This window comes from Gadus macrocephalus, chromosome 21 (genome assembly GCF_031168955.1).
Source record: "Gadus macrocephalus chromosome 21, ASM3116895v1".
NCBI classification, from domain to species: domain Eukaryota; kingdom Metazoa; phylum Chordata; class Actinopteri; order Gadiformes; family Gadidae; genus Gadus; species Gadus macrocephalus.
In genome coordinates, this window is record NC_082402.1 from 5,829,163 (window position 1) to 5,852,427 (window position 23,265).

A 23,265-nucleotide genomic window follows, 5' to 3' on the forward strand; every position below is an offset into this window, starting at 1 on the left:
TTCATAAATCATTCACGTTGCTCATTCCAAGGCACCTGTTGATGCTCCAGCTCTCAAGCCCTAAATTAATATCTCTCCACCAAACAACTCACGTAAAGAAGCCATACTCCCTAGTTTCTAAAATAGCATACATTTTGTTTGAGTTACAGCGAAATATACAGCATGAGCACCGCATGTTGGTAACGTCTTGTTACAGTCCTACATCGACACACAAATTCTCAGCCCTGCACCCTTCCTCAGACATATGTTCCCCTGGTGCACGCTGTGAGAGTGAAGGCCCGGGGGGGGGTTGAGGAGGGCATTATTATCGCGTCCCTCATGCACAATGATCATGCACCCAGATTGTCTCTCCCCCTCTTCCCTGCCTGTGAGGGTCTGCTGCCGACGAATTACCAATGGGTGATCGCCCGGCGCATACAAGGGTGCACGGTTGGTTTGAAGTGCATCACAGAATGTAGAGACTTGCACACACACACACACACACACCCAAGAATGTGTTTGTTCATTTGGTTTGTTACAAGCTGTTGTTGTTGTTGTTGTTGTTGTGGTTGTGGTTTTGGAAGCCAAGGTTAAAAGATGGTTGGAGTTGCTCTGTTAAAATGCACAGAATGTGTATTCTGTGCGCACAGAATGTGTGTCTGTGTGTTGGTGTCGGTGTGGGTGTTTGCGTTTGCGCAGGCATCCTGTTCGAATTAGCGGTCTCCGTCCTGTCCCATCACTCAGGCTGGTACTACGAAAGTGAACCCGTCCAAAATAGACAGAGCCAAAAGTCAGGATCCAGCGATGTGACTCGAGCTCCACACAGCCATGGAACAGAGTAAACTTGAATTGATATTTGACCTAAATATGAGGCATGACTTGACCATGAGAAACCACTAGCCATGGAGGTGGTGGTAAAGACATCGTCAATAAAAACATAGAAACTTATAATTGGGCTGACGGTTCGGAAACTGCGGCCCAATTATTTTGTCCGAAAATCTCCATTTACAGATAACATCGACTTTTTTGGGGGTTTCGTGGGGCATGAACACACATCGCCCCGTCTCCCACCCGCGTCTACTCACATCCCACCATCATCATGGCCACGCTGAAGATCTTCTCGCCGTCGGTGGTGGGCGCGATGTTCCCGAAGCCGATGGTCGTCAGGCTGGTCATGGTGAAGTACAGCGAGCTGATGTACAGCGTCTCCTTGTTGGGCCCGCCCTCCCAGCGGCCCGAGCCCGTCACGTTGTAGCGGTACGGCGTGCCCATGCTCAGCGCCAGCTGGTACAGCCAGCTGTCGGTCTTGATGGCGTGGGTGTCGTGGTCGATGACCTCGTGGTCCCCGATGCTGTACCAGATGCAGGCCAGCCAGTGGGCGACCAGGCCGAAGACGCACACCAGCAGCACCAGCACGGCCGCGCCGTACTCCAGGTAGTGGTCCAGCTTGCGGGCCACCCGGCCCAGCCGGAGGAGGCGGATCACCTTCAGGGAGCTGAAGAGGCTGCTCAGGCCCTGGGGTAAGGAGGGGGGGGGGGGGGGGGGGTGGTGGTGGTGGTGGTGGTGAGAGAGGGTTGGAGGAGGTGGTGGTGGTGGTGGTGGTGGTGGTGGTGGGGAGAGGAGAGAGGGTTGGATGAGGTGGTGGTGGTGGTGGAGGAGGTGGTGGTGGTGGTGGTGGTGGTGGTGGTGGTGGTGGTGGTGGTGGAGGAGGTGGTGGTCAGGAGGAGGACGATATGGTTGAGGTGAGGGCCAGGGGGGTGTTGGATGTGGTGGTGGAGGAGGAGGAGGAGGAAGTGGGGGGGGGGAGATGTTGGGGATAGGAGTGAAAGATTGAATTTACTTAAAGAGATACAAAAAAATATTAATTTCTAGTGTGTAAATGAGTTTCCTTCAGCCCCCTACAGTCTTGACTGTAATTCTAACATTGACGCCTCGAACGAGCCTCTCTTTAGAACAATACGTACGCTCCTAAATGTAGAGGCGTAAAGAGACGAGGGGAGAGTTAGCAAAGTACACCCAGGACAACTGTCATACCAGCCCTGGAGTCACTCCTGGAACACATTAGGGTGTCACTTCATTTCTTACGGGTAGCATAGAGTCCTCGGGCCTCGTGCTGTTCCTGGGGGAGGGGCTTGTTGCCGAGGCGTTGACGTTCATGTACTCCTGCTGAAACACGGCGAAACGGTAAAGTGAATACACATGCATTTCTGACCCAGGGGGCGACGATGCTACACGCAACAATATTGAAGCCACTTCCAAAACGTCGCCCCCGCTGCAGACCTCATCAGCCCGGCAGGGAGGGAGATATTCGCAAGATTGCAGAAACTAAATTTTACCGTCCAGGTAGGCCCAAGAATAGTTATTATCTGCATCGTTGACTTTTTCTAAGGCACCCTCGCACATCTCAAATTTATCGACTCGCAATAGCCTGGAAGGATTTTTGTTTATATTTTTTTGCATTTATTTGACCCTACTAGAGGTCATTTGCATCCTTGGGATTGAAAACAAAACAAAAATAAAAATGTATACATATAGGAACGTATAGAAAAATAGTCCACCTCATCTTCATCGTAACAACCTCCTTCCCTAACTTCACCTCTTCATCATCATTAAACTGACCTCCTTCCTTAAGTTAACCTCCTTATCCTAACCCAGCTCCCCCCATCTGACCTTGGCCTTAACTTAACCTCATCCTCCTAGCCCCGCGCCTCCTCCCAGCCCCCCCCCCCCCTATACCTCCTCGCCTTGCTCGAAGGCGTTGATGATGTCGTAGGGCAGGCAGGACAGCAGGTCGATCATGAACCAGGTCTTCAGGTAGTTCATGCGGATTGACCGGGCGTCGGAGATGACCTCGCCGGACGGCCCCACGAAGGTGGTGTGGAAGTTGAGCACGATGTCCACCAGGAAGATGATGTCCACCACGCTGTCGGCCACCAGCCAGCCCAGGTTGGTGCTGGGCTTGTTGTGCTTGAAGGACACGTTGTAGGGCACCATGATGGCTGTGTAGAAGGTGAGGATGAGGATCACCCAGTCCCAGGTGGTCTTGAAGGTGCAGTAGTGCAGGATGATGTGCGGGGGGGTCTTGGGGGCCTCTTGTTTGTACGGAGGGAGGATGTCCGAGCCAAGCTGAAGGGCCTTTCGGGGTTAAGGAAAAGAAAGTTGGGAAACGGAAATGCACTTTTTTTTTAAACGCACCAAAAATGACTTTTTTTTTTCAATATTGGTTTGGGATGAAAGTCAAAGCCCTGGCGCGGGAGTTGCATGCGGACAAGTTATGGTGGATGATCGGTCAAACACATTCGAACCAAGTGACAATTCTTCCACCTGGCGACGGCTCACCTCTGCCAGTCTGGAGGTCTTGATCTCGGGGTTGCCCAGTGGGGTCAACTGCTGGGCAACTGTGCGGTTGTTGGTTAAGGCTCGAGTCAACCGGGCGATCTTGGTCCATCCTGCTGGAAGACGCAAAGGATAACCATATCTCAGCTTTATATAACATGATACACGAGCAGTCGATTATTCAGTTTGGCCGCTCCAAACCTCATATTTCAAACAAAACAATTGGTAATGAAATACCTCTTGGAAAAAAACAGAAAAATATATTAGACGCGAGCCAAGTACATTGTATTTGTGTCGCCCTTAATCACAGTTATTCTCAAAGGGCTTTACGGGCCACATTGTACAACACAATGTTTGTGTTTTTGAAAATGAACTCTTTAAATTCTGCTCTTCCCAAGCAGCCTTAACCCGTCCATGGCCGTGCTCCAGCAGTTGACTCTTAATCCTGCGCTGCACATCCTACCAGCTGTGCTATGACTAATGGCAGTAGCTCAGGAGGCAGAGCCACTGTAACCAGAAGGTTGCTAGTTCACGGCTCCTCCTAGCTGAGTGTCGAGGTGTCCCTGAGCAAGATTCCCCACCGTAACCGCTCCTGACGAGCTGACAGCTCCGCCGTCAGTGTGTGTTAAGGGTCTTCTAAACACCCTAAATATAATATGTCTACCGTATTGACAACACAGCACCATGGCTCTCATCGACCCCCCCCCCCCCCCACCAGTTTGTTTGACATGGGTGAGCGTTGTGTGGCACTGGACATGGAAAGACGTGAGTGGGCAGAGTGACACAATTCCCCCCAGGGGAACCAACCCAACGCTGTACAGTGTAGACCCACAGAGGACAGTGTTCAGCCATCCACACACACAACACCTGGTCAGTGGTTGGTCCGATGGCAGGACCCTGGCCACCAGGGTCCCTATGGAATACGACTGGGTTTACTGGTCTATGGGGGCTTATTATGAGTCGCTGTGGACAGAAGAGTCCGCTGAATGGATGTAATGTGATGTCTTCAATGCGCTATCAGCGTGAAGATGTAAATCGATAACTTATTAATTAATAATCACAATCATTTTGAAAATGGAATGTCCTTCATGGTGGAGATATTTTTCATATATTATAAGATATGATCATTTGTGTTAATCCCGGATCGAAAAAGTGTGTGCAAGCGGCAATACACAACGTAAAACAAAGAGGAAAGAGATCACGAATGTTTAAAGAACTCCAAAAAAAACACAAAATCTCTACCTACAATGGTGTGAAAAATGGGTAAAAATAGACAATGAATGGTCCATTCTAAAACGTCTGGGACACGATGGATCGCCGCTGTAAAGAAGGGATGGCCGGGCGCCACACACCTTTGTTGGACTCCTCCTCCTCCTCCACGGGCTGCTTGAACAGGGTGATGTCCCGGAAGGAGCACAGGAACAGGACCACCTTGTCGTTCTCGTTCCTGATGGGAGCCACCTGCATGTACAGCCATATCGGGGTCCCTGGCGGGAGGGGGGAACACAAGACCCATGGAGCAATGGATGCCTCTTATGGATGTCAGCCATGATGGTTCAATTGTTGTGGTGAGATAGTTCATGACCTAAAAGGGGAGGGCTCTGAACCAACAGCTGTGTCGGTGATCAGCTATTATAAGCCACTTTCAAATTCCTATTATGTTTTCATATTTGTATTTTCGTAGTCTTAACCATCAATCCATTTTTGATGGATTGATCAGACAACCAGTTGCCACAGTCCACTGGATAGGCTCAGCTTGTAGACCGATCTTTAAGTCATACATCCAAACAGCATTGCACCGCGGTGGTAAAATAGGGGGCGGTTCAGCGGCGATGTACTCACTGTTCTTTGCATACAGCAGGACTTCGACGAAGCTGGACTCGTAGCTGTCGAAGGTCTGTCTGATTTTGTCTATGGTCCCTCTGTCGGTCAGCTCTCCATACATGAAGCTGTGTGCGTGGATGAGAGTAGGGTGGAGACATAAGATGGTGCATACATACACAAGTCAAGTGGATGAAGAAGTCCATGGTGGTGGTGTGATGCGTTTTCAGCAAATACGGCCATTGTATGCCAATGAAAGTCCAAAGTTGGTATGAGCTTTGTAGCTGAATTTACATCTGTGTGTTCTCTTGGCAGGTTTTTATTGAGATGAAATACCTCATACTTTTTATTGCTGTGAGGAATAGCATTTAATAAAAAAAAGGCATAATGGTTTAAATTAGAAGAAACAGAAACAAGTATCTCTCTCGCTCTCGCTCTCTCTCTCTCTCTCTTGCTTTTTCATATATGGTCTCTCATATATGGTCTCTCGCTCTCACTCCCCGATCCAGTATATATGCACAATGTCTCTCTGCTTCTGATCCCTGTCTCACTCTCTCTCTCTGATCCAGTATAGATACTTCTAACTAAGTGCCAGTGTGTCCGCTCATACTTGCAAGTGCTGCTCTTGTGCATGACTTCTGCTCTGTGGTAGCCAGACAGCTTGCAGAAGCCATCGTTGCTGTACACCACCGGCCACTCAAGGATCTGAGCGTTCCCGAGTAGGAAGCTCGTTTCTGAAACAGAGAGCCAACAGGGAGCAAGATCTGAAGTGAATTGTTCCAACACACCACTCTCTGAAAGAAAACACATTTGAGTTGATAACTCAGACTCATTGCTCAGGGAATACTGAGCAACACAACGGATAATGATGTAGTCCTATTCCAATTAGAAGGAATGGGGAAAGAAAAATAAGGTTTTTTTTGTGTGTGTGTTCATTTGCATGGCTTTACTTTTAGTTTGACGTTTATAAATCTTCATCCGTGATCCCAAGTTTGAATACACATCAAAGGTTTTAAAATAATGTAGGTTTTATCCCTCCTTGAACACTGCATTAGCAAGAAATCTAATTTACAATGGGGGGAAAAGAGGAAATAATTTGAATAATATTGATAACATAGTTATGTTGGAGCCATATGTGGATTGAAGCTATAGCTCAAACAGTGTGAAACGTTCTCAAATAATCCAATCTTTCCGGACGGTCTTATCCAACGCTGTGTGTTCCTACTTATTAATTTCCACCCCTCCTAAGTAAGTCCTATACTTGGCAGATCGGATATGGCTTGTTGTAGCCTACAATATTTCTGCAGATCTCGCATTAATATTTATAAGTCATCTTCTTTAAAGGCTTCATGTGTTGATATCATAAAAATATTGACTTGCAAAACACAGTCTCCTTTCAGGCTCATCCTTATACCAGTATTTCCCTTATCTTGCAGCCAGCGCAATGTTATTACAGTCTTCACAAGCGCTCCTTAGATATTGTCGCATCCCGTTCTATATATAGGACACTTCACCGCATAGGATTGTATTGCGTCCATATAAATACTAAATCATTGCCACTGGAACAAACAAAATAATTACTGAGATAATCAAACCGTTAGACGAGGGATAAACATTGATTTGTGAACCATAATTCAACCTACAGTTGGTGTTCCCATGAGTTGAATAAGTTGTTTAAAGGCTGCAAGTGTTTCTCGGCATAGACCATTGAACTTGCGCGTTACTGAGTTCCAAGTGAAGAAAATCTAAGATGCAGGGCTAATTATTTTAAAATACGGCACTATAGGCTCCACACATAGCCTACTCAATAAGACCAACTTACCATTGGAGCGGCGGACGATATTCTCCAAAAAAGTGTTCTGAGGTGCAACCAATCCTCGCTTTCCTCCATGCATTTTGATTTATTCGGACGATGCTGTCGTTGTTGCTCCTCTTTCGTCTGCTCTGTGGTCGCCTGTAACATCTCCCTCCGCGATCTGTGTGTGTGCGATGAACTGGGACCTGCGTGCACTCACAACACGCTTCGATTGGTCAATTTACGCTCACCAGCCAGCGGCACAACAAAGCCAACGCTTAGAGAGAGCGTTGAGGAATGGGACCGCTCGTCTCTGCGTTCACCCCCCGCTGTCCAATGTAGTGTGTGATAAATCAACATTTGTTGGTGAATGCTGTCTCAAATGCACCGACTGATGCAGTTCTCTGAGGACGTTCACTTATTTGTTTTGTATATGTGTATGATTATTTTATTTATTTTTTGCAAGTGCGCAAAACGTGTATGATGTGTAGGTGCATGCAACATGACAATGAGGTGACAGACAGTGAACCTGAGTTGAAATAAAGTGTTACTTTTGTTTTACAAGAATGAATAAGAACGACAACCAAAACTGTGGCAGGCCCAACAGGAGAAGAGCGCCATCGTCGTGGTGCATAGAGTTAGCAGCCTCAAGTGGAATATGCATTGATTAAAAGCATGTGTTTTACATCTGATCAAAGCCTAATAAACACATGTTATTCCACCTCTATCCTCTAGAGGGCGATTAGCCCGCGTCATCAAACCGCCGACTGCGGCTGCGCCAGAAGAAGACGATTAGGAAGAGGTGGCAAGGAAAAACGGGAAGCGGCAGGGAGACCATCACGAAGACCTCTGTGTGGTGCAGTTTAGGGTTTGACGCTAATTCAAACGGCAATGATTAACTTTTCTGAACTTTGGAAGCCCGTGATCTACACACTCCGGCGTTCAACTTCCTGCTGACATCCTTTCCGTTACGTTTAAAAGTCCGATAACCGATCGCCGACCGCACAGCGCGGTCTGCATAGAAACACCTGGATGGTTTCCCGAATATCTCGTGATCGGCTTAATGTTAGTGTGATATTGCATCTGTGAATGATGCTCTGTTGTATTGGCACTGAGCTCCTGATAGGCAGTGACTGATCCCCGTGTGCAGCCTACTTTAATTCGGCCGGGCTTTTACGGAGACGATGGGGGCTAACTGCATGTCGAAGTAGACTGGTTTAAACGTTTTCTATACACCCACCGCTTTAAACCTTTAGACATGGCATTCGGAGCGATGTTTATCCGGCTATGCAACTACCTCCAAGACCCGAGCCTTGTGGCAGGGTTTCAGAAGATGTGCGGCGTTCAGGGGACCTTCTCGGAGAAACCGAGCGATTCGGGGGACAAACTTTCAAGTGGTGCGAGTGCGAACGATGATGGGGGAACACGGGAATATCCCAGGCAAAGAAACCACTCGGACACGGAGGAAAACCGGTCCAGGGACTTGGGTAACGGGTCAGCGGCGCTGCGGTCAAGGGAAGCCGGGGATGAGATGCAGGCCGCCGGCTGCGGGGGTTCAGCAGATACCGCGAGAGCCAAGCCGCTCCGGAAGAACTCTCTGACAGGGGATGTTGGCAACGAGTTCATCATCAACAACAAGTTTCTGTTTTATTTATTCACGTTTGGAACCGAGCTGGGCAACGAGATGTTTTTCATCGTCTTTTTCCCCTTCGTGTTCTGGAACATCGACCCCCTGGTCAGTCGGAGGCTTATTATTGTTTGGGCCTGGAACCTCTTCATCGGACAGTCAACCAAAGACTTGGTTCGCTGGTCGCGGCCAGCCTCCCCACCTGTGGTGAAGGTGGAGGTGTTTTACAACTCTGAGTACAGCATGCCGTCCACGCATGCCATGACCGGGACGGCTATGTCGTTCTCTCTGTTCATGCTTTCGTATGGACGTTGGGAGGTAAGCAGACTCATCGCTTCATCCATGGGGGACTGGACTCATTCATTCTTATTCATTGAGCTGGTCGGTGTCAGATTATGTTTGTATAGACGCTGCTGCGGCTGCAGCACAACTGCCAAGTCTTTGACATAAATTGAGTCTTGAATGACCATGAAATGCATCCCAAAACTATCTGGCACAGGAAGGGGAAGCATCTGTGCATGAGCCAAGCTCAGATTGTACAGGGAAATCTACAGAGCAATTCTAGTCAATCATGTATTAAATATAGCTCTACACACCAATTTGACTTGTCTTTCACTCTGGATGCCTTTTATTAGCAACTCAAAAGCTTTGTTATTGTACATTTGTAGCTATTTATTAGTTATGTTATTGTGCTTTAGCTACTCAGTATAGCGTTGTTTTGCATTAGACCAACTAATCGTGTGTCTCTGGATTCTCAGTATTCTTTCAGCTTTGGCCTGACGGCGGCCCTCAGCTGGAGTCTGCTGGTCTGTGTGAGCAGAGTCTACATGGGGATGCATTCTGTACTGGTGAGCATTTCTATCAACCCACTGATGACTGAATGCCAATCACTTGAACTGTCACCACCGCCCTCTAGCGGCGCCAAGAGGAATCGCAATCATTGGGGATTTGATTTATGAACGTGGTTTAAAATCGTTTAGCTGCACTTATGACACAACGACCAACGCCGCCGGCTCGAATATGAACCCCGCGATAACAGACATTCCGAGGGCTCATATCTCCTTCTTATCTTTCCAATTTCTCTCTCCTTATGTCGAAAAAACCCTGAAAATATGGTCAGTGAGTTCTCCCTCGAGCCGTTAATCAATCCCATTCTCTAGATAAGCTTTTGAAACGGCCAGGGCTTGACGTGGAGTCGATCGAGTCAGTACGACTAAACGCCACAGAATCACATTCCTAAACAAAACCAAGGCCAACACAACAATGCACCCCCCCCGCCCCCTCCTCTAACCCCCCCGAGTTTCCTTCCTCCCCGGCAGGAAGTGATCACGGGCTTCCTCTACAGCCTCCTCATCCTGGCGGCCATGCAGCCCATGCTGGACAGCATCGACGGCTTCTACGCCGCCAGCCCGTCGGCGCCGCTCGCCATCGTGCTCTCCCACGTGGGCATGGGCCTGCTGGCCTTCAGCCTGGACTCCTGGAGCACCTCGCGCGGGGACACGGCCCAGGCCCTGGGCACGGGCGTGGGCACCGCGCTGGGCACCCACGTCAACCACCGGCTGGGTCTCCTGACGGACGTGCCGCTGTCCGCCCTGCCCCTGGCCATGCCCTCCGTGGGGGCGGGCCTCGTGGGGCGCTCCCTGGCGCGCTTCGTCCTGGGCGTGGCGGTGCTGCTGGTGTGCCGCATGGCGATGAAGGCCGTGACCATCCCGGCGCTGTGCCGCGTGTTCGGCATGCCGACGGGGGACGTGCGGCGCGCCCGCCAGCACATGAGGGTGGAGCTGCCGTACCGCTACGTCGTGTACAGCGTGGTGGGCTTCTGCTGCGTGTGCGTGGTGCCCTTCGTCTTCAGCCTGGTGCACCTGGCCTGAGCGGGCGGAAACCGAAACCGCGCGACCGCTGGTGGTCACTCTGGATGTTGGGGGGGGGGGGGGGGGGGGGGGGGGGGGGGGGGGGGGGAAGGGGTGGGGGGTCCAGCCAAACCCAACCTAACCTGTGCGACCCTAGCGGTCTTTCTGGTATTGGGAGGGGGAGGGTCAAGCCGAACCAAACCTGTGAGACCCCTAGTGGTCTCTCTGGACGTTGGGGTTGGGAGGGGGGGTGGAGGGGGGATTGATACCACTGCTGGGGTCATGGGAACCCACACGCACACACACACACACACACACACACGTTTCTGTACCAAGATAACAGTGTTTGGTTCCTGTTTGACCCCAACGGGTCGATGCCTTTGTCACGGAGAGTTCTTCCCGTGGCTGACCAATCTCTTGCCTCTCGACAAACAAGCATGAATTGAAGTGAAGCCTCTGAAAAAGCTTTGTATTGTTGTACCGTTGTGGTGCTCGAGTGAGGGACATGTTTATACAGTATCTTAACACACCAGAATGTATATCCCACAATGTCCCCCTGAAGTCCAGAGAATGAGCAAATGAAGCGAGTGCAATCTGGTTCGTTACTTTGGATATGCACAAAGTTAAAGGTAAGGTAAGAGATAATCTTTTGGCACATTGAACCTAAATAGCATTGGGTTCATGTACCTGACAATTTATATCAATAGGTCTAACCTTTGTATTCCCCTGATAAGAGATACCGATTTGACATTCATCCCCTCACAAAGATACAGCCCCCCCCTATTGCGTTAACAGTGCTCTTTGAGTCGTACAAATATACTACCTAGTGGTTTTTATTGGAGTCAGCATTGCTTTAATGCTTTAAAAGCCTATTTGCTGTGATCATGTATTATTTCTTTGCTTGTTTTAATTTGTTTGGTTTTGCTAATATATATTATTTAACTATGCTGCACTAATGACTAATTGCAATATAAAACGTGTACAACGTATATCAAAATGAACTTTAATGTTTTTAATTTACATTCAGAAATCCGAATAAACTAAACTTTTTTCAGGCATTAAGCTGAATAACGTGATTTTTATACCCATTTGTTTTCCTGGTGATGACAATTGAATGCATTGTTGGAAGAAAATAAATGCTTTCTTTCGGACACTGGCGTCGCATTCTTTCATAATGAGACCATTGATCTGGGGAACTTTTACTCTGAAAAAATACACGTCGCATATCCTGGACCGGAAACGAGCGTGTGAGGAATTGTTTACTTGTTTCGCTTACCTGCGGCTGCGGGTGTTACAGTGACTGTCTGCGCCTCGTAGTCATCACCCAGTTCTTCATACGTCGACTTCTCCGGTGTTTTATAATCTCTCCTACGTTTTAGTTTCGTTATCAGTTTTCCCAACAATTGTCATCGATGATCCGAAATGAGGAATCAACGTGAATGCATCTCCGGAACTATTTTACTACCGCACTTTATTTTTTAAGTTTCAAGGTTTAAACTTTCACATGCGCTGTAGCAATGCCGACTTCACCAAAGAAAAATGTCCGAGAAAAAAAGAGGTAAGGCGAATTTAGGTATTTTTGTCACCCTATTTTCTCTTTCAATGCGTGGTATTTACACCAGGTCACTTAACGTGTGTGGGTCTCTGTCTGTGTCTCTGTGTGGGTCTGTCTGTCTCTCGCTCTCACGGTGTCTCTTTTCGTGTCTGTCTTGGTCTCTGTCTCTCTCGTTCTATGTCTGTGATGTCCTGATTTCTTCCCCAGACTACAGCTTGACTGGAGGTTTGTGCAGAGGTTTCTCAGCATCCAGAAGGTGCTGTTTCCATCCTGGACCAGCCAGAGCGTGCTTATGTTCGGAACGCTTCTAGTGCTCACCTTGACGGGTAACTTCACCCAACAGGGACAGATCAATATAAATCTAACGTTAGGGATATATTAGCATTTCAGCTATCTAGTGTTTCTTTCGCATGCAACTGAATTAATTAAAGTGTACAACTAGTGTTCTGTTTTAATGTATGACTATGTTACAATATGAAGCACTTTGAGTCTGCCTCGTGTATGAAAAGTGCTATATAAATAAAGTTGCCTTGCCTTATCTTTACAGTGCCTCATTATAACCCATATAATGCTATATTCAACACGCTCTTAACAAAAATGTGATGGTACATGGAATATAAAAAAACAGCTGATAAGTGTACATTTTTGTATTCTATTTGTACTGTACGACTTTTTCCAGGTTGTCTTCAATTCCTTCCGTCATTTCGAGTGCAGTCATTTCACAGAAGACTTTATTCCTGATGACCTTTAGCTCAGTCAAGTCTGTGCACATCTCCACCTGTTCCACCTCATTTTACAAGTTCACTTGTGAAAGTGTCCCATTGTTTCACAATTTGCTTAGTCTTGTGTTCTTTCTTCCTGTTTCAGAGCAGCTGATCATTTACCAGGTGGGTATCCTTCCCAGCCAGTTCTACATGGTGTTGGCTGACAAGGATTACGCAGCCTTCCGCAACCTGATCACCCTTGCTATACTGCTCATCCTGCTCAACTCCACCGTAGGTCATTCCTCAGTTATCTTTTTTAGTTTTGGTTGCTACAACTGACTCCTATCTGCCTCCCATTATTGATCAGGAATCAATTTAATCTCAGCTCATCACACATCGACTATTCCATGTAAATCCCCCCACCAAACATGTTAAGACGCAATCAGCAGTTGCTAAACAGTCTCAAAACACCCAATATATATATATATATAATAAACCCATATTAATCGTGTTATAACACAAGATCTGCTGTTTTGACATAACGTTACAAAACAAAAATACGAACACTGACGAACCTGGCTCTAACCTGTCCAACCATACATCACCCCGGTATGCTATGGTATGGCCCACAATTGGTTCAGCCCGTGGCCTTCTGTATATGTCTCCCTCTTGGCTCCGCCTCCGGGGCAGGCATTAGCTCAGGATGGAGAGCGGGTTGGCTGGTAACCGCAAGGCTGCTAGTTCAATCCCCGGCTCCTCCTAGCTGAGTTGCCCTGAGCAAGGCACCTAACCCTAACTGCTCCCGAGGAGCTGGCTGTCGCCCTGCTGACTCCAGGCATCGGTGTGTGAATGCGTGCATGAATGGGTGAATGTCAGGCAATATTGTAAAGCGCTTTGGATAAAAGCGCTATATGAATGCAGTCCATTGGCCATTACCTTTTGCCTCCCCAGCTGAAGAGCCTGGACCAGTACATCTGCAGCCAGATGTATGTGGGCTGGCGGCAGTCCCTCACGGAGAACCTCCACGCAGACTACTTCCGGGGCAGGGTGTACTACACCCTCAACGTCCTCCGGGAGGACATAGACAACCCGTGAGTGGCCTGTGACCCCTGAACTTTAACCTGTGTGGGCGGGACTAAAGTCAGCCTGCAGCTCTAGGTGATTCACATCATCATCCGAGCAACAATAGGCCGTCCGTGAATCAACAATCCAAGAAGGGGAGGGAGTAGCGGGGGCTGTCAGCAGAAGGCGTTGTGTTTGAATAATCAGGGTGAGCTCGGGTGTACTGGCGGACCCCACAGGGGGGCGTCACAAAGCTACAGTATCTGTCACCTGATTGGTCAGGAAAGCATGACTGATGCTTTTTGTTAGCTGGTTTTACATTGAGCAGTGACTCCAATTGTAGCTTTTTATACTTAACTTTAGTTAATCCATTTTGATGATGCATATGAGCTTTACTGAAAGGCCTAAGCGATCTTCATCCCAAACAGTCATACCATACACCGTGGAAAGCCAACATGTCGTTTGCCACGGTGTAATGAGGGAGCATCAGCCATTTGTAGTCCTTCGACCGGTGACTTGTAGTTTTTTTTCCCCCTCGTGGATTTGCCTCTCCAGAGACCAGCGGATCAGCCAAGACACAGAGAGGCTTTGCAAGCAGATGAGCAACATGGCCAGTCGGATCATCGTCTCCCCCTTCACGCTGGCCTACTACAGCTACCAGTGCTACCACAGGTGATGCACGGCACAGCGCTGTTGCCTAGCAGTCGTACTGCCCTTCCCAGTCGCACATCGAGGACTTTCGATCACAGCTCCTGTATGCAAATGATCCCAATCGTTACACATATTGTTAAATGTGAATAAACTTGGTTTACGCTGGAGGATAACTGTGCATAATCCGTGACGGAGCCAATGCCCCCATTAACGGACTGTATTTGGGATTGTTGACGGTAGCAAGAGACCGGAAATGAGAGGATCAGAGGCAAGCATTTTCGTATTTAATGTGGCGGAGCTTCTGTAGTGGCCATACATGGTCACGGGACCAAAGTGTTTAACCACCCAAAATAAACACGAATCACCCATGATACAACGCAAGCAAAGCAGTAGAGATGTGTAATCTTCGGATTGGAAAAGTAAATCTTGTCCAATATTTGTGTGAACGGATGTGAATGTTTTTCTACTCTCTTCTAGTACTGGCTGGATGGGTCCAGTGAGTATCTTCGGCTACTTTGTGGTGGGGACCATCTCCAACAAAATGCTCATGGGTCCGATTGTCAACACGCTGTTCCAACAGGAGAAACTAGAGGGCGACTTCAGGTACATTTTTATCACATTTCAACGATGCGTCGCTTTATCGATTCTTCAATATAAAGATATGGTTCATGGGTCATTATAATAGGAATCGTTTAGTTTTTCTTGGCTGCTTGTCAGTTAAAGCAAGCACGTTTAAGACATCACTTTAGACTCTGGTAACTAGTGATGTTATTTGCTATTATTTACGATATTTATTTTGACTTAACGTTTAGTTTTCTTATGGGGGAAGGGGGGAATTGTATTAGTGGGAGGGTTGGGGGGGAATTATCTTATCCTAACCCAACTATGAGAATAATCGCTAGTTGCAGGCTTATTATATTACAATAATCGAGGCTCGTGGCCTGCTTCGTGGATATATGTAAATAGATGTTCTCCTGTAAAAAGAGTTAATCGATGTTCATACTCTGAACATTTACATACTGTGTAGAAACCCCTGTGTGTGACGTCCTTCTAACGATTTGTTTTGGCAATCGGAGAATAAGGAAGTTAAAGTTTGTGTCAGGGTTCTGAGTTTGTTTATCACAGGATGTGTGTCAGCTGTCGGAAAGATGTCCTCACACATGTTGAACATCATGTATATTGAACATCCTCGCAAGGGTTGTACATGACGAGCAGTAACCAGAGTGAAAGAAAATAGACACATTTCATCTCCCCTCTTTAACTCCATAATCTTTCATTGAAGACGTCAAATCCCCTGTTTGTTTTGTGTTTGTGTCTGCAGGTTCAAGCACATGCAGATCAGGGTCAACGCAGAGTCTGCCGCCTTTTACAGGTGTGTGTGTGTGTGTGTGTGTGTGTGTAAGCCGTTTTAATAGTTTCTTCACACAGACATCCAGGGCTGCTGTGATGCCCTCACACGCTGTCTCTCCACATAAACAGTGTCCATGCCAATAAACAGAGTCTGCCCACAATATCCCCCGCACAATTTACATGTTCGTTTTTCTCTTTGCATGCAGAGCGGGTAAAGTGGAACACATGAGGACCGACCGGAGACTGCAAAGTCTGCTGCAGACTCAGAAGAGGCTGATGAACAAAGAGCTCTGGCTGTACAGTAAGCACCGTTGCCTTCATCAGTCCCTCGAGAAAAACGCGATTATGCGATCGCATAATTCAATGCATAATCAGCCAAAGTCCGCATATTCATGCAGGGGATGCATATTTTCAAATATGCCGCACTTTCACTGCATAAATTGCCAAAATATGCGGGGCTTGCATGATTTCATAATCCCCGCATTTTCGTGGCAAAAAAATCTCATATCTTAGCAGAAAATTAAAAAATATTGCGTTTACATCACACAAGAGCAGCCATTTCCCCCTGTTGCCATGGGAACGTTGCTGAAGTGACGTAATTGCGCGACGTGAACGTCATCGAAAAGCTGCATTTTTTTAAAGTTCCCGCAATTGCATCGCATAAAATTCCATAAATATACCGGATATTTCAATGCATTTTTCAAGAAAACTTTCCACATAATGAAGGATTTTTGGCCGCAACAATCACAAAAAAACGCCGTAGCATGTCCGCTCACACAGGGGCACACTGGGTGTCCCCCGCTATGGTGGCACTAACAGCTAACGCGTTCACAAACGTTCCTTTCTTATTCAGTCGGGGTGAACACCTTTGACTACCTCGGCGGCTTCCTCAGCTACATCATCATCGCCATTCCCATCTTCACGGGCATCTACGACGACCTCAGCCCCGGGGAACTGAGCGCCCTCATCAGCCGGGTGGGTCTCCAACAGTTCACCGGGTTTTATTCATTCCGTTCATATAATTGTGTAGTAGTAGTAGTACAGGGGTTTTTCTAGAAAAAATGTGCGGAGCTTTTGAAAATTTGAGGTAGAAATGGATCATTCTGAGGCTTGTGAAGGACCAGTACGACATTTTAAAAACACTGTAAACTAAGTCACCAAACGCTATATTTTCTTTCTTCTCAGACACTCTCAGATTCACTGAACTGATCAATTTGGTTCGGGAGAAGAGATAAAAGCCCGCCTACACTGTAAACTGATTGGTTGACTTACCGATCCAGGCCAATCAGGAGGCGCCTGAGGCTCACGTGCACACTGCACACTGCCTCATGCACAGTTTCTAGATCCCTCTCTGTTGTGCTGCGCGCTCGCTACACGGATGCGAACGCGGTTAGGAGCACGTCTGTCTCCTGTGCGCGGTCTTGCTCGCTCGCTCTCCATTCCGGGAGATTTTAAGTAATTTAAAATTTTCGACAAGGAGGCGCTGGGTTGAAACAAGGAGGCGCAGCGCCCCTCTTTCCCGGTTTAGATTAACCCCTGGTAGCAGTACTCGGGGCTGTCGGACTGTGGGGCTAAGGTGGACAGTTGTGGGGGGGGCCCAGGCAGAGGGGGGGGGCCCATGGGAATGAAAAAATAAAATAATACGTTTTTTATTTGGTTTGAATTTTCTACCCCCCGTCCCGTCCCGTCCCCCGTCAACAATTCAGCACAGGGGGCTGGTAGGGGGAATTCGGGGGGGGGGGGGGGGGGCATCAGTGCCTCTTGTATACAGGGCCCAGAATTTGGTGCTACGGCCCTGGTAGTACTAGTAGATCACACTCTTATGGGGACGTTAAATCATCACTATTTTTAATGACCACTGGGTGGCAGCAAAGACCACTGTTTCCTAACGTATATATAAAATGTCAAAGATGGCCAGATCTCTCTTTCTTTAATGACTGTGAATTACTCAAACGTGAGCCTCCCTCCAAGTTGTGCCACTCTTCTTTGTAACCTGTTTTTTGTCTCTCTTACTGTTCGACCTGGTCGCTGAGTTGTGTTTCTCTTCCCTGTTCAGAATGCGTTTGTGTGCATCTACCTGATAAATGGCTTCTCCCAGCTAATGGACCTGTCCACTACTCTGTCAGACGTGGCTGGGTACACCCACAGGTAACACACTCCTCACCATTGGTGTGTGTGTGTGTGTGTTGGAATGTTTTTTTGTGTGTGTGAGTTTAGAAAGTGACATTAAATGTGTGTGCGCGTGTGTGCGTGTGTGTCAGGATCGGAGAGCTCCGGGAGGCGATGGCGGACATCTTGCGGAGACAGTGTGATTACGACCCGGCTTCAGGGGACAACTACGACTTTGACAGGTAGGGCAGGATAGCCTTGGCTAAGGATGAAAGCTAATGCCTTATATAAAAGGAATGGGAAATTCTAAAATATGTCCTCATTTCTCAGGTATCTCTGAAAAGAGGCTCGCAACCTAAAGGAGATTACCCTGATAAAGTCAAGTTTAAATAAAAAATGATGTGGTTATCTTCTTGTCGCAGGATGTCACATCTCTCTCTCATCCTCCCCCCATCTCTCCCTCTTTCTCACCCCTCCCTCTCCCCGCTCTCTTTTGCTCGCCGATCTCCCCCCCTTCCCTCTCTATTTTCTCTCTCCCTCCTCCCTTCCCCCCCTCCCTCCCCTCTCCTCCCTCCCCTCCATTTTTCTCTTCCTCCTCCCTTCCCTCCCTCCCTCCCCCGCTTCCCTCTCCTCTCTCTCCCCTCCCTTCTCCCGCCTCCCCCTGTCCCCTCCTCTCTCCCCCCTCCCAGTGACTTCAACATCCACGCGGGCCCTGCCGACACGGCCTTCGTCCTGGACCGGCTGTCCTTCCGCTCCCCGGACTCGGACGAGCTCCTGGTGGAGGAGCTGAGCCTGAAGATCAGCCAGGGGCGCCACCTGCTGGTGGTGGGGAACACGGGCACCGGCAAGACCTCGCTGCTCCGCGTGCTCAACCGCCTCTGGGAGGCAGACAGCGGTGAGTGGGGCGCGGCCCGTCGGGTCATAATACCCCTTTCCATTGAGGCGTCATCAGCAGGTGGCGCTCATCACTTGCTATGGGTGAGATGCTTTGGTGTTCCGGTGCACAGGAATCAGACTCGTCTCACTAGTTTGGTCTACTTGCCGCACCCGGGGGTCATCAAAGGGGCAGAGACCTTTGTTCGGGCTCTGATGACGCCTCTGTGAAAAGGGGCTAGCGGTAGCAACGGCCTGTGTGCCGCGAGTCTCTAGGCCTCGTGGCCTAGGACGGATTGTGTGTTTATCTGCGTTTCAGCGATGCTGAGCGGTCTCCTAGGAGACCCAAGATGCCAAACATCACTCATTTGGGGACATCTGTTGATCTTTGTAATGTGCAGCTCATGTACGGTCGAAGAACCTCCTTCACTGTCTGTTAGCCTCAGTCTGTGTGCCGTAGCTTTTTTTTTTTAAATTGTAGCTTTTGTAAGTGTAGCTTTTTTAAGTTGATATGTCTTTAATATGTCTCTAGGATATAATGAGTGACCGATGTGATCCCGTGATCCACGTGATTTGAGTATTATTTATGTTCTTTAGGTTTTGTTCAGATGACCACGTGCTTCGGGCCCCGAGGGATTCTGTTCCTGCCCCAGAAGCCGTACCTCACAGACGGAACGCTGCGTGAGCAGGTAGACCTCCACACATTGTTCTGTTCCATGATGAGGTAAATAGTGAATGGTGTATATAGGCAATGGATAGGTGCATTGTTATTTTTGTTAAGGTTGTTAACACTCCTGATGGTGTTTTAAATCCTACTTATTTACAATCTGGTCACAGGTGATCTACCCCTTGAAGGATATTTACCCTGCCTCAGGTAGGACCTCAAAGGCTTGAAAATGATCTTGAAAAGAAATCTGGCATATGTGACGAATTAGAAATATTGCAGGATTGGTGCTTAAGCATTGTTTTGCTTTTATTCAATCAGGGTCGGTGGACGATGAAAGAATAATCCAGTTTCTGGAACTGGCTGGGGTGGTAAGGGAACAGAGCAGAATACGTTGTGTCCTATTGGAGTTTATTAGGCCTGACGTTTAGTCCATCCTGTGCTGAACTCCCTCTCTCCCTGTCGCCTGGTTAACAGTCCAACCTACTGAAGAGGACCGGAGGTCTGGACGAGAAGGTGGACTGGAACTGGTAAAAACAAAGAAAAATATATGAATCAGGCTTTTACTTTGATATTACTATTTGGTATTAGTGACTAAGAGTGATTTCAGATGATCAGAGCATTAAGGAGGGCATGCAACCCAGTACCCCTTAGAGGGGAGGAGGGCCCCCTAGCTGCTACACCAACTTAATCATCCCAGGGTGAATCCTCCCGTGTGTGTGTGTGTGCGTGTGTGTGTGTGCTCCTCTAATGGCTCTCTTTGCTGCAGGTATGACGTCCTGTCACCGGGCGAGATGCAGCGCCTCTGCTTCGCTCGCCTCTTCTACCTGCAGCCCAAATACGCAGGTTGGCTCCTTCAAAATAAAAGTCTTTTCCCGTATATTAGTCAGGGCAACATTTACCCGACAGCGTGTTTGATGCAAACTCGTACAATGACCTCAGGTCATTTAATGTTGGGCTTGACCAAATGTTACCGTGACTAGCACACCAGCAAGCCCAAATGCACTGGTTGGCTCCTTCAAAACAAAAGTCTAAACTATTTATTAGTCAGGGCAACATTTACCCAACAGCGAGTTTGATACGACCCGAGGTCATTTATACGAGTCATATCAAACGCGCTGTCGGTAGATGTCGCCGTGACTTGACACGCGGTCAAGCCTTTTCCGCCGCAGTGGTTGAGTGTGTCTCTCAAAATGGACCACACTGATTGTGCGTCTGTGGTAGTGTTGGACGAGGCCACCAGTGCGCTCACAGAGGAGGCCGAGGGACAGCTGTACCGGCTGTGCAAACAGCTGGGCATGACCCTGATCAGCCTTGGCCACCGCAGCAGCCTGGAGAAGGTAGGGCCATCGCGGTCACATCCTGTATGTTATACTGTGGATGTAACATCTGCATTTATCTACATATACATGTTATACTGTGGATGTAACATCTGTATTTATCTACATATACATGTTATACTGTAGATGTAACATCTGTATTTATCTACATATACATGTTATACTGTAGATGTAACATCTGTATTCATCTACATGTATAAACGTGTTATACTGTAGATGTAACATCTGTATAATCTAAATGTGTATATATAACATCTGTATTCATCTGCATGGATATAACATTTTTACATTTTTATCTTCATGTATCTACATGTTATTTTGTAGATGTAACATCTGTATTCCTTTACATGTATCTACATGTTATAATATGTAGATGTAACATCTGTATTCATCTACATGTATATGCATGTTATACTGTAGATGTAACATCTGTATTTATCTACATGTTATACTGTTTAGATAGAACATGGTGTCTCTATTGATTCAAATGTATTCACAAACCTGTATATACATGTTATACTGTATAGATATAACATGGTTTCTTTGAGTTATCAACATGTATTCACACTATACGTGTAATGCCTAACTATAATGCCAAGAGTGCCATGTTGCTAAATAAGAGTAGCCTGCTTTCCTGGTGTAAGCAGAAATGAGATGCCACACAAGTTTTTGTTCTGTGTTTTACTTTGAAAAGCCCCCGCAACAAAAAATGTATGTAGATAAGAAACGCTTGTGGACAAGCCTCGTCCAATCACAAGAGCTCACTAGAGATACGTTCCTTATTACAAGTACGAAGTCACAAGTTGCGACTGCAATCCGTTCAGAGATGATACAAGAACACATCCAACGTGTTATGAACCTCTGTTGTTCTAGGTGACACATTACACCACCAGGTGTGAGTGTGATTAGCCGTCACAAGCCGCTTTGAAAATCTGCCTCTTCTGACATCACAAGTGGGCACGTCCCACCGCGATGTATGACGGACACGCCCACTTGTGATGTCAGAAGAGGCACATCTTCAAAGCGGCTTGTGACGGCTAATCACACTCACACCTGGTGGTGTGATATGTCCCCTTTAATCGCTGTGTTGTTGTGTTTGTGGTTGTGTTTGTGGTCGGCAGTACCATGACGTCTCGTTGAGGCTGTGTGGAGGAGGCCGCTGGGAGCTGACCACGCTGAAGGAGAACGGGGCCGACGACGGCCATGTCATAGAGGACACCGGCCTGTGAGGAGGCCCTCGGCCCGTGAACACCTGAACAGCCTCAGCACCAGGTGTGTGTGAGGGATGAACAATAAATGCTAAAGGACGAGGCAAGACGCACATCTGCAGGGGGTTCTTTAGTGGCCGATGTGGAACACTGATGGAATCGGGAGGAGTTGACTCACTACTATTTTGCTAAAGGCAGTGTGATAACGTTTACAGTTGGTTATTTGGTCGTTACGCAGAAATGTTTAGGGGAGTTTTACAAGGCAATGTTTGGCTGGCTAACCTTTCTTGTAAAATATGATTTATTGTAAATATAAATGGAAATTTAGACTGGATTGGTCTACATTTTGTTGTGTGCCTGTTATTAGAGCAAAATGTGCTTGTAATATGATCTCATGTCTACAATCATTGCACTGATCAATAGATTTTCAGTATTTTTAAATAAAAAAAGCTAAATTGTTCCCTTCTGACTTTTGACTCCTATGAACGGTATACAGTATTTCAAAACTCGTATCAGTTTCATCTAAATGGGTTAATCAACAATATAATGGTAAGAATATGACCTCAAAATCGTACGTGGAAAAGCATGCCGTCCATTATCTTGCCTTTCCGTGAACTTTGGCCTCAAAGTGGAAACAAGTGGCTCCTCGTGGATTCCCTGCTTCCTTGTATGAACCTTGAGGTTTTAGATGTAACCAAACTCCTCTTCTTCACCCTTCCTCTGTCACCAAAAGATGAGCACCAAATTTGGGCTAGCCTGATATGAATAAGCGGTCGCGGGAGATTGCTGCAAGCTAAAATTATTTAACGGTGCATTTTCTTATAAACCCCCCAAAAAAAATTGATTCCTAACCGCCAGCCAACTAATAACCAACTTTGTGGGGGGGGGGGGGAAGAATTCTGGGTTGCAATTATTAACCCAAAAATAAGGTCACGGGTCCGAAACGCTGGACAACCCCTATTCTGTGATAACCATCTCGGACCCCAGAAGTGAGCCCCTGGGGCCTGCTCCCCTAGCCCGGGTGTGTGTGTGTGTGTGTGTGTGTGTGTGTGTGTGTGTGTGTGTGTGTGTGTGTGTGTGTGTGTGTGTGTGTGTGTGTGTGTGTGTGTGTGTGTGTGTGTGTGTGTGTGTGTGTGTGTGTGTGTGTGTGAGAGCATTTGTCTCTGTCTGAAGCTGAGAAATTGGCTCGCACACACACCAGCCCAACTGTCTGGCCAATCTGTGCACTCTGGGGGCAATATGTCACGTTTCTAATAGATGGAGCATGTGGCAGGGACTGGGAGGGATTGAGATGCACAAGGGCAGGTGTGTGTGTGCGTGTGAAAAGTGACACAGCTGGTT

The 23,265-nt window shown here is 47.6% G+C and overlaps 3 protein-coding genes across 5 annotated transcripts in view; 2 read left to right on the forward strand and 1 right to left on the reverse strand.

The window, feature by feature from the left end:
- Positions 1-7,331, reverse strand: part of LOC132449633 (potassium voltage-gated channel subfamily H member 5-like) — a 16,457-nt gene extending 9,126 nt beyond the window's left edge. For 2 of the 3 annotated variants that reach the window (XR_009523622.1, XM_060041380.1), the window contains exons 1-8: positions 6,959-7,331; positions 5,747-5,870; positions 5,158-5,264; positions 4,668-4,802; positions 3,319-3,431; positions 2,716-3,114; positions 2,065-2,145; positions 1,065-1,494 (exon numbers count right to left, since the gene is read on the reverse strand). Coding sequence is in view for 2 of the 3 variants with exons in the window: in XM_060041380.1 (XP_059897363.1) it covers positions 1,065-1,494; positions 2,065-2,145; positions 2,716-3,114; positions 3,319-3,431; positions 4,668-4,802; positions 5,158-5,264; positions 5,747-5,870; positions 6,959-7,031 (1,462 nt within the window). In the remaining variant the exon portion in view is untranslated. The remainder of the gene's footprint in view (positions 1-1,064; positions 1,495-2,064; positions 2,146-2,715; positions 3,115-3,318; positions 3,432-4,667; positions 4,803-5,157; positions 5,265-5,746; positions 5,871-6,958) is intronic. The other variant, XM_060041381.1, reaches the window with a different exon arrangement.
- A 375-nt stretch (positions 7,332-7,706) lies between these two features.
- On the forward strand, positions 7,707-10,448 carry LOC132449482 (sphingosine-1-phosphate phosphatase 1-like). Its single transcript, XM_060041135.1, has 3 exons — positions 7,707-8,876; positions 9,317-9,406; positions 9,878-10,448. Exons 1-3 carry the CDS (start codon positions 8,190-8,192, stop codon positions 10,427-10,429), a joined length of 1,329 nt encoding a protein of 442 aa, XP_059897118.1. The 5' UTR covers positions 7,707-8,189; the 3' UTR covers positions 10,430-10,448.
- Positions 10,449-11,614: 1,166 nt separating this feature from the next.
- abcd4 (ATP-binding cassette, sub-family D (ALD), member 4) lies at positions 11,615-22,384 on the forward strand. Its single transcript, XM_060041134.1, has 19 exons — positions 11,615-11,966; positions 12,171-12,289; positions 12,831-12,958; positions 13,619-13,758; positions 14,285-14,401; positions 14,858-14,983; positions 15,702-15,752; positions 15,937-16,031; positions 16,584-16,705; positions 17,787-17,878; positions 17,992-18,081; positions 18,529-18,734; positions 19,310-19,401; positions 19,550-19,586; positions 19,698-19,747; positions 19,854-19,906; positions 20,146-20,222; positions 20,601-20,716; positions 21,838-22,384. The coding sequence occupies exons 1-19, from the start codon at positions 11,926-11,928 to the stop codon at positions 21,943-21,945; spliced, it is 1,860 nt and encodes a 619-aa protein (XP_059897117.1). The 5' UTR covers positions 11,615-11,925; the 3' UTR covers positions 21,946-22,384.
- Positions 22,385-23,265: the final 881 nt, after the last annotated feature.

What these genes read in the sequence shown, in the direction of transcription:
- LOC132449482 (XM_060041135.1), top strand. Translation starts at nt 8,190, where the DNA reads ATGGCATTCGGAGCGATGTTTATCCGGCTATGCAACTACCTCCAAGAC. An exon ending in TTTCGTATGGACGTTGGGAG is followed by an intron (nt 8,877 to 9,316) that starts GTAAGCAGACTC and finishes CTGGATTCTCAG; the next exon opens with TATTCTTTCAGCTTTGGCCT. An exon ending in TGGGGATGCATTCTGTACTG is followed by an intron (nt 9,407 to 9,877) that starts GTGAGCATTTCT and finishes CCTCCCCGGCAG; the next exon opens with GAAGTGATCACGGGCTTCCT.
- abcd4 (XM_060041134.1), top strand. Translation starts at nt 11,926, where the DNA reads ATGCCGACTTCACCAAAGAAAAATGTCCGAGAAAAAAAGAG. An exon ending in AAACTAGAGGGCGACTTCAG is followed by an intron (nt 14,984 to 15,701) that starts GTACATTTTTAT and finishes TTGTGTCTGCAG; the next exon opens with GTTCAAGCACATGCAGATCA. An exon ending in GAGAAGGTGGACTGGAACTG is followed by an intron (nt 19,907 to 20,145) that starts GTAAAAACAAAG and finishes TCTTTGCTGCAG; the next exon opens with GTATGACGTCCTGTCACCGG.